This window comes from Rhynchophorus ferrugineus, unplaced genomic scaffold (genome assembly GCF_030347505.1).
Source record: "Rhynchophorus ferrugineus isolate W39M unplaced genomic scaffold, kcgeb_rfMv2 rfM3, whole genome shotgun sequence".
Classification (NCBI taxonomy): Eukaryota; Metazoa; Arthropoda; class Insecta; order Coleoptera; family Curculionidae; genus Rhynchophorus; species Rhynchophorus ferrugineus.
In genome coordinates this window covers 35,446,539-35,462,285 of record NW_027472582.1, presented here as the reverse complement: position 1 = coordinate 35,462,285, position 15,747 = coordinate 35,446,539, and the positions used below count along the sequence as shown (strand labels likewise).

The following is a 15,747-nucleotide window of genomic DNA, read 5'->3' as shown; positions in this document are numbered from 1 at the left end:
GTTGAATCCTGATTAAAAATACTATTATCCACCACTATCACTATTATCAAGTCGCCATTTCAATATGTAATGCTTTACCACGATTTATATTTTATATAAATGTAATTTCAAAACGTGAAAATCATGTGAAAAATATTGACATATTTTTCAAATATGATGACTATGTGTTAATGCGGTGTGTAATGACAAAGCGGTAATTTCCTAAACCTTTAAGGATATTTTAAGAATAGGCTTTAAATATGTAGTGATCCAGAAACGAACAGCATTCTTCTACGATCCTGAAATAGTTTAAGGTGTCGAAAAATAAGCCACAACTGTGGCAATGACAAAAGTTTTTTTTTAACCTTTTAAGACATCAAAGTACAGCAATGAATATACTGGGTTATGTTATGTCAATGGAAAAGTAAAATTACCACAATTGGTCCCAACATTCCATTTCCATTACGCTCATCAGTTTTTGGGATAGGAAATGATTGTTATACTCATTTATTTACCAATATTAAAAATATAATAGTTGTTTCCAAATAACGTCGTTTGATACAACAGGACCATTACACATCAACGCTAAAGATATAAATTTTAAGAAATCAAGGTCAAATACCACAATATACCAATTTTTTAGCAACAATAAAATTTGTATCTGAAATAAGTTTAAAAAATCTTAAACAAGTGCAAATACAAGGACAATATTTATCATTTATTAGGAACACTGTTACGCTGTTACCACTGTTACGTACCAGATGTAGATAATCAATTCGTATAAATTTATTTTATAGGCAAGTCGGAAACGCAAATTGATAGGATATGTACTCACAATCCAATACTACATCAGACCGAAACCTCAATAGTCGTCTATACATATGTATGTTAAATAACGTAACTCATATGTCTGCGATTGTACAGGTATAATCAAATCCAACACGTGGGAATGACGTCATTCGCAAATATAACTAAGTCATTATAACATTTATGTTAAACCCCGGCTTTAACGATTTTGTCTTTTCACATTTAAATAGTACAACAAAGGATGAATTTTTAATAATTTTAGTAAAGAACACAATACGCTTAATAATTTAGGTAATAATAATAATAATAATCAATTAAATTTCACAACTTTGACTTGAATATTGATATTAGGTCCTATTTTATATCATTTAATAGTAGAGAATATCCCGGAACAGTTCCTGTATATAAATATAATATATTCTTACGCAGCTGCGACAATTTCGACGAAAACCTACGGTTGAATTTTTTTCATCCTAGAGATAGTCATCAGGGTTTTACAATGAAGTACAATAATTTTAAATATATTTTTTAATATAATATAGAACATGTTGATCAAATCTTTGAATAATCTGAGTGATATTCAGCGTCACGTCAACGATTTCATTACATTTCTTATGAAGTATTTTGTAAAAAATCAAATTGTTGTAAAACTATAAAATACGTTAATATTTCTAAATACTTTATCTCGTAAAAGTAAATATGAAGAAATCGTATATAAGCTAAAAGGGGACGTTCAGCAATAAAAAAGGCGTTGACAAACATTGACATAATTTTGGATTAATTCACGAACATTTTTTGTTGGTTGATAAGTCCAGCTTAAATGTATTTGGGTAGTGTTTAGAACATGGGTAATAAAATATATTAGATAAAATTTCTTTGATAGTGATATTCAGTGTTCAACACTAGATTTTATATATCTAGTATAGATTAAGGAAAAATTTAAATTGTATATTATATGCAATGACAACAAATTTTCCACATTGTTTTCTAGTCTATATAATACCTTAGAAAGTAGGGTATATCATTTTAGTCACTGATTCATTTTGAAGCACGTGTTGTATTGCAAAATGTATTTAACAATGATAAATATCTTGATAACTAGCAACGTTGGAAAATATTTAAATAATAGTTGCGTTGTTTCTTACTTGTACTTATACTCTTATTTCGTACTTGATATTTAGATCCATTCATTTAAATGAACAGAATTGATATTCATTATCATGTTTTAATTAAATTTTGGATATCCATTCATAAAAAAAAAACGAATCAATGTCCCTCGTTTTCTTTTAGTTAAGATAGTTTAGTTATTACTTGTTTCCTTATTTTTTATTATACAAATAGACAATAGGATTTCCTATTGTTGAAGCTGATTTAGTTAAATATGAGTAACTTTTTGATAATAACAATACTTTTGTTAATAGTTCCATGTTATAAATATACTACAGGTATATCATTTGGACTAACAACATTGAACAGAATATTGGTTCTTACAAAATAATCCGCGATCGAACTACGATTACTCCATTAATCTGAAGGATTATATGACTGACAAAATGTTAAGTGAAATGAGTTTTTATAATAATATAAAAAAAGTATTATTGATTTAAAAAAACTCAGAAGTTTTATTTACGAATTATCTCATTATAACATCATTACTTACCCCAGTAACATGCCGAAATATCAGCAAGACCATTTGGTAGCGGAGGATTACCTACATAACAATCTTTATTTCCCTCCCATTCAGTGCGGTTGTAGGCCCACGGAACAAATTCAAAATTGTATCCATTTATACCATATCTATACTCATCATCTAATAAATAATCAAATGTAAATAATATTGAATTTTTATTGTTTTAAAAATACAACCCAGAGACTGAAAAGTTAATAAGGTAAACTATAACCCCTCATCAAAAAAGCTTACAAGAGAAAAATAAGGATTTTCAACTCAATTCGGATAGATTATTAAATAAATTATTAACAAAATAAATTATAAGGTTTACTTAAACTTTTATTACTTTTTGATGGAAAAACACTGTTCGAGTAATGAACTAATTTAATAAGTAATATCGTGTATTTTGTCTCCTGGAAAAACAACTGCAATAATTGATTCTAGAAAACAAAATTAACAATAAAATTACTGTGTTAAACATACATAGCGAGATATGTTAAATAATTCAAAAAGTGATCCAAAATAATTTGAAAATAATTTTAATACAAAATAATGAGTATTATTTATATTTGAATTAAAAAACAAAAAAAACTTTTTAACTATATAAGACCTGACTATTATTAATATATAAGACCTGACTATTATTAATAAGTTACAAAAATGTATTGGAAGGATTAAAAAGAGTAGTAAAAACAAATAACTCTTAGGGGAAGGAGTTGTCTTCTTTCCGTAAAATGTAACAGAAAGATATTGCGAAGAAACATTGGATTATATCTTTGGTGACATAGTTAATTGTAAATATACTTTAAGTTGTATATTTCACTAGTTAGCCTAGTCAGTTTTCAGTCAATGTGTTGCTCATATTTTAATACTTACTTTTGTATCGTATATCAGCTAATTTACAAATAGTTTTTCTCCAGTAAGTTAAATTTGAACTTTTCGTAATCATCTGTGGGTAAGAAACACCTTCCGATGCATTTCGAAATTTTAATTGGCATGCACTGTTTGAAAAGTATGGCAAAAACTCCGAACCATCATAAGTGTTAATAGTAAAAAACTTTGAGTCGCCATGTTCATTACCAATATATACTGTTACATTGTTTTGGTAATTACTGTACATCTAAAATAAAATAAAATGTAATGTTAATAAGTTACAAAAATGTATTGGAAGCTATATAGCTATAATCAGTGTATCACCCTTGAAGGGAATTATGTTGAATTAAAAAATCTAATTTTGCAAAAAAAAATGTTTTACAATGGTAGGCCGGGGACTTTTCAATTGATCTGTGACTTTATACTTCCAAGGGGATTTATACATGGAATCAGAAAGATAATTTTCGTAATAACTATTTAAAATCAATGAAAGCACAGCAATATACATAATAAGAATTGGTTGTTTTCAAAGATATAATGTAATGTTAACAACTTAATTTAATAAATAATATATATTTAATATTTCGTGAGATATCATGGGATAGTGATTTCACATATACCATATATCACCAAACTGTAAATATTTGGTTACAATTTGTGTGACGTCCTGTTTGTTTTAACGTAGCCTCTCGTTATACCCATCAGTGGGAAATGATCGAAAAGTCAGAAAAAATACCAAGCAATCTATTCCATGTCATAAAACATTTCTCCACATTTTTATAACTGCAAGAACATGATTCAGAGCATTATATGTTATTATTAACATCTAAAAATAAAACTATAACATATGAAAAAAATTAACGAACTTAAGATACATTCTTCTAAAAATATTAAATATAATTTTAATCGAATTTATACAAAATATGATTAATTTAGATACTAATAAAGTACAATATATACATTATATGATTAAATAATTAAATAAATATAGAAATGTAATATCTAAAAATAGATTAAATCATATTTTTTCAATTCATGGGATTAATAAATTATAACAACTTTGATTTTGAGAACATGGTTTATATTAAAAGTATGGAATATTTGGAAAAAAAGAAGAATTGTGAAGAGAAATATCAAGTTTATAAATTTATTTTAAAGGATTTACAAATAGCGTTACTGTTTATTATCGGCTACATTTGTAAATTTTTTTTCAATGCGTTGAAAATTTGAATTTGTATCGAATAAATCGGATTTGTCGGAGAAAAAGGAGTATGAGGGTCATCAAATGTTGTGTAAAGTTAATGGCAACCATGCTCCATCTATTTCAACATGTGGATACAGGTTTGGACGTTTTGCAAATGGTGATTTTGCCATCGAAGACAAAGAGCATTCTGGATAGCCAAAAAACGAAGACGCGGATTTGAAGGCATTACTCGATGAAACCATCAATAAAGGATGACGATGAATAATGAAATGGAGTCCTTAAATTGCCTAAAAGATGGGGAAAATAGAAGTTATCGATAGTCAATATTTTGAATGAAATACATTGTACATATTCTTTCACAAAAATGTTTCAAATTAAATCCTTTAAATCTAATATATAGACATAATAAAATAATTGAACACATCATATGATATAATTATCTGAATAGTGAATGTGATATCTACGCAACATTCACATTCACATGCATTTCCTTAAGCAACCGATCGCATTACTACTAAAAAGCACATCAAGGTTATTTTCGAACAACACAGGAATGTATATTAGGTCTTCCCCAACCTCAAAACTAAAAAGTCTATTAAAAAACTGTTAAAGGTACCAGATATGTACAAGTCCCCCTGTGAGTGTACGTAAGTATATATAGGGAGATGATATGAGATTAAGGAAACAGATAAAAGAGCTTGAATATATGAGATATGGGTACACAATCCAGTCAGTTTTAGATGAATACTGAATGGATATTGACCAGCACTCATTTCTGTAATTTTTTTTAAAGGTTTTTACATTTATAATAACCAGAATGAATGAATGATGATTGGTTGACTGAACAGTTTCACTTTTGGAGCTACCACCTTGGAGATATAATTTGTAATTATTGCGAAATGTAATGTCCAATTATGAATCCAATAGATCAAGGTATATTCAGTTTTATATTATAAATAATATACCATTAATCAATATTAATTTATACCAATTAGTGTTGTTACATTAAATTTACTATTACTTACAATTTGCATAATGCCAACATTTTTTGTTGGTACAAGTGATGGAGCCAACTTTTCAGCGGGCACCAAAATCCGATCAGTAATGTTCCATAAATAATTATCAATTGTGGTTTCAATAAAAGGTTTTGAGTTGTACGTTTTCATGAGGACGTTTATACCTAATTTCAAGAACATGGTCGTGTCATGGAAATATGCTGGAATCAACTATAAAATAGAAAATAAAGTATCGTTGAAAATGACAAATATCATAAATTATTCATTGTATTTATATAACACCGCAGCTGAGACATACACAGCCTAACCAACATAAAATATTTATTTAAATAAAAATATTTGTTATATATGGGTTTATTTATTGTTGAATATTTCGTTACGATATATGCTATTTATTGATGGTTCAGTAAGTTTTGTAATCAATAGAAAAGGCGCTATCGGTTTCCTAAATATAAATATACGTTAGCGTTGCGTACTTTTTACTGTTGACTGTTTTATTCGACTACTGCTACTCGACTACTTTGACTTGAGTATATAGTAAGTCGTAGCTAGTTCAGTCACTATTTATCGCGACTAGTCGACCGAAATAGTCGTTACTATTTTTATACTGACCAGTTTTTAACATTCTGGCCTTTCTGGCCTAGCCTTAACCTTTAAAGTGATGTGCCAATTTTATGTTTACATGTAAACATACGGTTTTATATTTTGATTCAATTATGATTGCAAAAAACACTCTGCATTAAGATAGCAGCTTTTGGAGACTCCCAATTGCGAATCTTCAATCTTTCAATCAATTAATATAAATATAAAATAAAATGTTAAAAATAAATATAAAAATTATTAATTTCCTTTTCTTTCCCAAAATTATTAGAAGAAAACATACATCACCACCTTATTAATGACACGATTGAAAAATACAAAAAAGATTCCTACAAATATTATATTACTTTACTAATTTCCTAATTTCTTTTCTTCAGTATTAAAATATGAAATATATTTTGAATTTTTATACCCTCCCTTTTTTTATAAATTCAAAGTAGCACTAAAATGTAAAATTCGTTTTACACTGCCACCTGCCAATTTAAAATTAGTTAAAACGATCTAATTTCTATAGCATCGTGATCCAAACAATTATCTCCATCCTTTCCTCTCTCAAAATTAATACGGGACTGAATATCTACGTCTCCGTCTATTAATATGAATGGAAAAACAGTCAATACTGTTTTCTGTGAACATTTTCTTTTTACTATCGATTAACTTGAATGTTTTGCGAATACCGACCGTTTCAACTGTTTTCAGTTGATAGTTCCCAACGCTATGAGTGAGAGTTGCGTTTCCAATATAGGTTTCTATATAGGTTTCAGATAGGTTTTCCAAGAGAATGGAGCCATAATCCTGAATCAAATGAATGATAAGAACATTATTCTTATTGTTAAATAAAATTAACTATGATATTTTTCCAGTGCATTCAATTATTCTAGTGAATTGAACAATATTTTGTAATAGTAGTTATTAATAATTTTCAAATAGCTGCTCGTGATTTTTAAAGTCGAAAATTTATCAATTATTAACAAAGATACAGATTTGTTAAGGTACTGCAAAATTTCAGATATTTAACATCGAATCTTAACTTTTCTGTCCATAGCCCATAATTGGATTCAAATAGTATTATTAAACGTATTAAGTTTCATTGCCTCATTGCAAAACTATCTTAATTTTATCTCAAAGCCACTTTATATTCAATTTTAATTCAATGTTCTTTAGATGATATTGCAAGTTGCATTTTTAGCATTTCCTGGTATCAACTTCAATACGTGATTTTCTAACATTTATATGGGTACAATTATGGTATGGTTAAATTATAGATTATTTAGAATTAAGAAAATAACTGTTATTTTACAAATTATAGTTTCGTTTTCTCTTATAGTGAGCGAACGTTCGGGGTGTGCATGAAGATTCGGCGAAAATCTCTCCGTTCGCAGTGCTTGAAATCAAATCGTCGGGCTTTCAGTTCTTCTCAGAAAGTTTCGGCCTCCAAAAATTATTTGACGTTTTTCATCGTTTGGTTCGGAACCCTGTATTCTTTGGTTTATAACCATTCTTTTCACAATGGCATGCCATAATAAAATGTTTTGTGAATCATTTTTCGACGGTATGTGTAGTGTTCTTTTCCTAAAAATCAATGTTTATTGATAAAATAATCTAATCGTTTTTAAAACAATATCAAATTATTGCAAGTTGGCTGGTAACATAATAAACAAAGTTATGATAAGGAAGATATAAATACGAATAATATTGAAATTCAACTCGTTTGAACTTTATGATAAGAATATAAGATACAACTCTTATTAGAGATTATTAGAGATTTCAAATATTTACAAAATGATTAAAAATAACCAAAAGATATATTCAATCCCAAGAGAAAATAATGTATATGTGTAAATTTCGCTATGAGGTAGTGATAGTAAATCCTTAAATGAAAAATATTACCTTTATTTGGTGACACAAAACGTATAAATTGGGCAAATCATCCGTCAATGATAGGGAGAGAAGTTATATAAACAGGTATGAATTTGTATTTACTGTATATTTTGTATATATTTTATTACTATTTTGAAAGTGAAATATTTGTTAACTGGGTTGGCACACAATGGCTAAGTAGTATGAAAAAATAAAAGCTGACAAGTGCAAGCTACAGTATTTATAAGAGGATATTATGCTAATATATTCTCAAATTATAATGCTGTCTATAGAATAACATAGGTAAATGACTCTTCTCTAAAAGAATTGATTATTATTAAACATCTTTTCTCTCACCAGTTGTGAAATATTATTTCCCTATTATTTCACAATTTTGTAGTATCGAGAGTATCAATAAATTTAATTCCCTTCAATGAAAGATAAGAAAAAGAATTCATAATTTTGACACGTATTTTTGTAATTACTATTTGCAAAATATAAATCAAAGTTAAATGTTATTCCAGATTCCTGCGAGTAAAATATAAATATTTTCATTTTTCGTGTTTTGTATCAGGTTTTTATATAATTATATGTATTATTATTAATCATTGATAGATATAAAACATATATTTATAATTCACAGACATCTTTATAGTAATAATTAAATACAAGAAAAAACAGGGTTGTTTTCTCGAAACCCCAAAATATGTCATTCATAGTCCCGCCGATTTTTCCCACGTTCGCTCAAATTTGTTGGCCAGATCCGCGGCTCCTGGAACTGTGTTCATCGCCAAGCATTGAAAATAATTGTGGCGAACACCGGAACTAAGCAAAGTGCATGCTCACTATGACTTTGAACCAATTTTGAAACATTCATCATTCATCACGAATGTTCGCAGAATTCAGTTCAGGCTGGTACCCACCATTAGACAGGAACTAAACTAATTACGTCATTTTTATCATTTATAGTTCTTAGTTGTTTCAGGTTAAAGTATTATTACGGTGTATTTATTGATCGACTGATTTAAGTATCATGAATCTGAAAAATATGTTATTTGAATAGTAGTATTATTAGAAAGCTGCATTGGTTTAAGATCGAAAGTACCTTATAAAATATTAGCTGCAAAAATAGTTATTATAAACATTAACAATTATAATACCATTTTTATCGCATCAACTTAAACCTAATGGAAATTATCTTACCAATAAAGCCACATTTGGCATGATGATGGAGGTATTGAGACTTATCGTGTTTCGTTCTGGCAAAAATGTAACGGTTCTTTTGGCTGTATAGGTTAGGGTGCCATTGTCGTTAAATACTGGATTACTATGAACCAAATTCTCCCTAAAATTTAAATACTTTATAAAAATAAAAATTGTTTAATTTTTAATAATAAATAAAATTATTTGTTCATATTAATTTGTGTTAATGTATTTTATTATTACTGATATATTACATGAAAAGTTTACGCCAAAATCCAAGGTATTTATATACAAACAAGTAATATATTCATAATTGGTTTTACAGTCTCATCAGGCTGATAAACTTTCATTGTATGATCGTTTGTTTCCTTTTTTAAAAAAGAAATATTCCTTATATCATTGCTCACTATATATGTTTTACAACGTTGCTTTGCTTAAATAGCACAAGCTAAATTATAACAATTTGACAATATTGTTTTGGAAGATTACTATTATTATGTAATAATATTAAATTGTTAAACATGTATAATAACAAAAATGTAAATAAATTTTGACAGAATAATAATTTATTAGAGAGAATTTAATTGAATGGAATTGTCATGGTTATTAGAACGGAGACTCTTCAGACAGATTTATTATTAAATAATCAATAACATCTTTAATAGTTACTTATATACAATGGGGCCAACTTCCTGAACTTTTAGCTTTTTATCCATGCCACTAAGGAACCTTTGTGAATTGGTTACATTGAACAAATATACTCTTAGAATCACTTCATCTGGCGGTTCAAACCACCAATCAAATGGTGGCAAACCTGCAAAAGTTTTAATAAATTATTCATCAAGAAATTATATTAATAACACATCACTTAATAAGTCCTTGGATTATATTAAATTTAACTTTACCTGTGAGGATACTCTCCGTTTAGAAAAAAAATATTCGGAAGAGGTTTTAACGCCGGCGATCAATTTTGAACTGCAATGTGAATGGCAAGTAATTTTTTCGATTTGACGATCTTTTTCATCTATTCGAGACACTGTTATACGAATTTTGAACTAAACGCCAAATTGTCATCAAATTGTGACCGGTTTAGTTTCAAAGGTAAGATTAGGAAAGTTAAAAAGTGGCGTTATCCATAGATCAGGTCCGAGAGTTATTGAATGATGTGCTAAATTATATATTAATTATTATTATATTAAGTATATTTAATATTAAAATATTTCTTTATATTTGTAATCAAAAAATTCTTTTATTTCAAAGTATCAATCATTAATATCACTCCAAAAAGCCTTGGAAATAATATAACAGTGATTTAAAAACTGAAGTGAGTAAAATATTGCATGCTAAAATGAGGATATAATAGTGAATTATTTTATTGAAAGACTAGATAATTAATATAGTATGTTGTCTAGCAGTAATTTTTTGTTGAATAATATTTATTATCAAAAAACAACGCCCTATAAATGAGAGATAAATTAAAATCTGATGCCTAAAAGCGTCTTTTCAGCATGAATTTTCTGTGTAAAATAAAATGAATTTGATTAAACTAGCAAGTAAGTTTAATCATCCTAACAAAATATTTCATATATTTTAATCTCTATTTAATATAAAACTATAATGTGTATTATGAAGCTGTAGTATAATTTGCATCTTGGGACCGAACAAATTAACTAGTCCTACATTTTATTATAATTAGGACATTTTTATTTCAATATCAGTATATTATATGATCAATAGTTGCTTACGCAAATGTTCTTTAATATACTATTACCGGCTGCTATTAGCTGTTATTACTTTAACCTGTAATATAACGGTTACATTGTTTTAATTGTAAAATTCCCCTAAAGACAATGGGCGTGAACATTTTTATATATTTATTTTATTTATTAAGGCTTTTTTCAAGCCGGTAATTATTTGATTAAGCCGGTAACTATTCTTAGATAAGTTTTCGGTATTCCTCTCATATGACGTGTTTTGTCATTTTATAATGCTTCTTTCTAATTCTTTGTCGGAAATTCTAGACATGGATTTTCCTTTAATATTACACATATGCTCTCTAATTCATCTTAACATTTTAATTTTTGAGAGCCCCAACACCCAAGCCAATTTAAAAGTTTCATAAAAATTGTTTTTATTATAGCACTACTAATGACGTAAGTTGTCAAATATAAAAGAAATTTTTACGAATTATTTCTCGTGAAATTTTAAAAATATCCTTACCTGGAGTCATTTCTAATCGAATACTTAGAAATATTTGGAGTGGTGTGAATATCAAGGTTAAAATTCCAGATAGCACTATGAATATTCCAAAAAATAAAAATGACACTATCTCTGAAAAAAAAGGAGTAAATAAGTAACTATTACAGTAATTGTATACTTAACTCAAATTCAACTTTTGGCAGAATATTTTATTAGTAACGTAAAACATATGTTGTAAAACATAACATATTGTATATTAATTATAATACCTCGGTATAATACAATATTTTGATAGTGTTGTGGGAAAATAAAACTAATTTCAAATATATTAAGTGATATTTCTGGTCATCCCGAAACAACGAATCGTTCGTTCAATTTGTTCAATTAACATCGGTGGGTATCTATAGCAATATATCGGGTTTTTGGAGCTAGCAATACTGTACACCTTGATGATCCTACAATATGAACGGCAATACTTTATGGCTATGAATATTCTGCCTCGGTATAGATGTGAATGGCTCTGCTGGAATAATCCATGTTTTTTTGCACTTGAGATTGTCATAATAAAGAAAAGTCGTCTTTCTTTCAACTTGTAAATTGCTTGACAGTTTGGAAAGTTAAATTCAAAGTTTCAGAGTTCGAAATAGGATTTTCAGTCGATTCGTATATCAAGCGTAAAAACAACTATAACTTTTCCACCATTTGTAAACATCTGGAAACAGTTAATCCACTAACTGCAAAGCTGTCTGGCCTGGACCATCTGAGATGTATGGCTTGTTTGTTGTCTGGGTTTTCGTCTAAATAAACCTTGCAACTCATTGTTTTTGAACTTGTTTAGGTATTCAGAGCGCCCATTGTCATGGACATCAAAATCAGAACTTTTAAATTCTTGAAACCAATATTAATTATTGGGATATGACGGAGCAGTTTCACCAAAATTTCTCTAAATTCATCTAATGGCCTAGATTAACATGATTGAATATCGAATGAATATCGAAAATATAAACTTTAGCTTTGCATAATTTACATCTGTTCACCTTGGATAACTTAATAAAACTAAATGGAATACTTTCTTATTTTATTAAGAGAAAGGTAATAACCACCAAGTTTAAGAGTTAGGCTGGGTTATTTAACAGTTGTTTATGTATTGTATTGTAAATCTGTCAACTACAGAGGGGACCTTCCTGCTAATTATCGAAACTGAGTTGTTGAAAAAGAATTATAAAAATTCCGAATCAAAAATGGTTATAAGACCCAAACCAAAACATGAGATGTTAAATACATGATTTGTGTCAATACAAGAGACAATGTAGAAAAGAGGAAGAAGAGTTAGTAGAGGGCGCTGTAACTTCTATCGAGTCTGTATAAAATACCAGTGATCTAAATAAATCTTTTCTTTTGTTCCAAGGCCATAACTGGAATTAATAACATTCCGTCCCGTCCCGAATCATAAGTGATTTGTAACATAAGATACTAGGAAACGGCAAAATATACAAGGGAAAATATAACTAGCTAAGAAACGCCAAATTATGCCAACAGCTGCGAGAGGGATAATTACCATTTGTAATTAAAAATAATTTAAAAAAATAAATTAATTAAAAAAAATCCACAAAGGCAACAATAGCAATAGTACAATAAATTAATCAAATGGAGAATTCTTTATTGAGTACAGACCAAAAATTCAAAAAAATTGATGGAGACATTAAGCAATACGTGATATAAATAAGATCTGATATCAGAAATTCATTTTGCTAAGCAATACTTGATTACATTCAGATGCTATAAACATTCTGCATAATACCACTAATCTAGAAAATGCAGCAAAAGTGGAATAATAAAATGAAATATTCAATATTTTCAGCAAATTAAGTAATTCGATCAGAAGATATCCAGGCCGAAGAACCGATTAGGATGATAAGTTTTGGAGTGACATTAGAAGAATAAATTAACTTGGGAGATCAGATACGGTCTGAGGAAGAACTTGGATTTTGAGGTGGGGAAGTGGATAAAGGATGTTCAACACTCTGAAACTAAACGGTAATAACTACCTTAAAGAAATACTAGAACTAATACCAGAAAAAAGAAGAGCGTGGAAGAAATGACATTATTCCAGCGCTCAGCAAGATAAAACTAAGCTAAGTAATATTATAGCCTAAATTAGACACGAAATTTAACAATTAAAAAATGATTCCATAAGTGAATATCTGCGTGAACTTGCTGGTATTATACAGACACTTCGGATAAAAAATGAGGATGGAGCTGCTCCAGAGATACTCAGAAAACGACTACAAGATGCCGTTAAATCATTATTCAATTCATTTGTCACTTTGACCGAGGTCGAGCCTAAAAGGGCTTCTGGTTTTGAACTTGCAAAAGCACTAATTAAGATACTCAATCTAATAAATGCTTAATAAATTCCTAAACCATGAAAATTACCTCATGAAGCAGCGTAATTCTGGCTAATATCATTATCAACAATGTCTAAATTATTTGAAGATCTAATTATTGAAGAAAAGCATCTTATTTCGCATCATCAATTTACTTTCAGGTCACAACATTCTACGGTTGACTAGGTTCACAATATATCCAATGTCATAGACTAAAACCAAAATTATTAGAAGATGATAAAATTTGATCTGTAATATTTTTAGATGTTGCTCAATTTTTTAGTAATGTTTAGCATAAGAATATAAAATACATAAGAGAATGCACCACCCTGACTAATATTCAAAAATTTGCTACACAGTTGAGACTTGCAAACATTCAATAAAAATGTTGTTACTAAATTTGCAAATGATATTGCAATCCTAGCCATCGGAGGTAACAACACTGACTCAACCGAAAAGTTACAAACCACTATCAAAATATATCAGTGCATATTGATTTCACCAACAAAATTTCGTATGGAAATATAGAAAAATATCTTGGCATGATGTTAAACTCAAGTGGAAGCCACATGTTAAGAAGAAATGTAAAAACTCAAGTTGATGTAAACTCAAGTTGATGTATAAAAAGGTACTGATTTTTGGGTAGATATTCAACACTACCAGTATATATTAAACTTTTAGATTACCAGTAAGTCTTGAGACTGTGGACTTATAGACTTTTACCAACCAGAACCATAGTAATACCATACAAATATTTCAAAGCAAGATACTGGTACTGGAGGTATTGTTGATGCTACATGGTACATTCGTAACGACAATTTGCATAAGGAAAGGTAGAAACTGTTATACTGTTGTACAAATCTTATCAAGAACTATGCCAAAAGACATGAACAGAAGCCCCATCATTACGTTAACATTGCGGTTCTCCAGCTTCTAAATAGTGATGGCTTAGTCAGAAGATTTCGAGTACAAGAATTTTAGCTAATTTAGTGAAGCAGAATTAAAAACAGTGGTATAGATATTAAGCCCAAAGTATCGACCGTAGAATAAGTAGTTTGTATAGCTTGCTAATGCTAATTTACTAGGTTGCTATAATAAATAAGAAAAATATAATTTAGACATTATAATATTTGCGTTTTTTAATACAAAAATAATTTATTTGAAATAGAACTACATTTTACCATCTTTTAGGCAAAAGATAAATATCACGTGGGAAAAAACATTTTTAAGATGCGCGTCGACTATTTGTGATATTTATAAAAAATAAACTTATTTGAATATATTTATTAAATATTATTGAACAATATTTAATAAATATAAGGATCAGGGACTTTTATTACCTATTTAATTTTGATATTTTTTATCGGTTTTGAAATGTGAGGAGACATTATATCCTTCAAGATATTCTAATCTTCGTTTTTTAAGTTCACTGTTTTAAGGTATCATCTGTAATTAGTAGAAATACTCAGTTCTGGTTTTATTTGATTTTATTAATTAATAGTAGGCCATATCCGCTTGGTCCCACAAAAAACCGCAAATTATATTTAACACTGGTGTGATAATAAGCTTACTAGTAAAATCTTATAGTTAGGTTGAGACTTGTTAATATATTTATTAGAAGCTTCAGAGATCATTGCATTACTACAGCATATTAATGGGATGATTGGACTTATTGAATGAATTAATAAAAATGCATTTATTGATAACCAAAAAAACATAGCTATTTGCCATGTCAAGTTGAACAATAATTGCAGAGAATTACGTTAGTGTTCAAGGACGCAAAAATGAATATTTCGTTATTAAAAATGACATACATTATAAATTTACTACTTTATTTTATTAATTTATAATGAACAGGCACATTTACCCGACTTATATGCAATTAGTAAATAATTGTTTTACAATAACGATATATAATCTCCGTAGCTTTAATGCATAAAACTATAAAAG

The 15,747-nt window shown here is 28.4% G+C and overlaps 1 protein-coding gene across 3 annotated transcripts in view; it reads right to left on the bottom strand.

Annotated features, from left to right (window-relative positions):
- LOC143193345 (scavenger receptor class B member 1) overlaps positions 1 to 15,747 on the bottom strand; it is a 92,560-nt gene that overhangs the window by 21,094 nt on the left and 55,719 nt on the right. For all 3 annotated transcript variants that reach the window (XM_076399500.1, XM_076399501.1, XM_076399502.1), the window contains exons 3-8: positions 11,432 to 11,542; positions 9,881 to 10,025; positions 9,212 to 9,353; positions 5,558 to 5,758; positions 3,332 to 3,575; positions 2,447 to 2,596 (exon numbers count right to left, since the gene is read on the bottom strand). In XM_076399500.1, the coding sequence (XP_076255615.1) occupies positions 2,447 to 2,596; positions 3,332 to 3,575; positions 5,558 to 5,758; positions 9,212 to 9,353; positions 9,881 to 10,025; positions 11,432 to 11,542 (993 nt within the window). The remainder of the gene's footprint in view (positions 1 to 2,446; positions 2,597 to 3,331; positions 3,576 to 5,557; positions 5,759 to 9,211; positions 9,354 to 9,880; positions 10,026 to 11,431; positions 11,543 to 15,747) is intronic.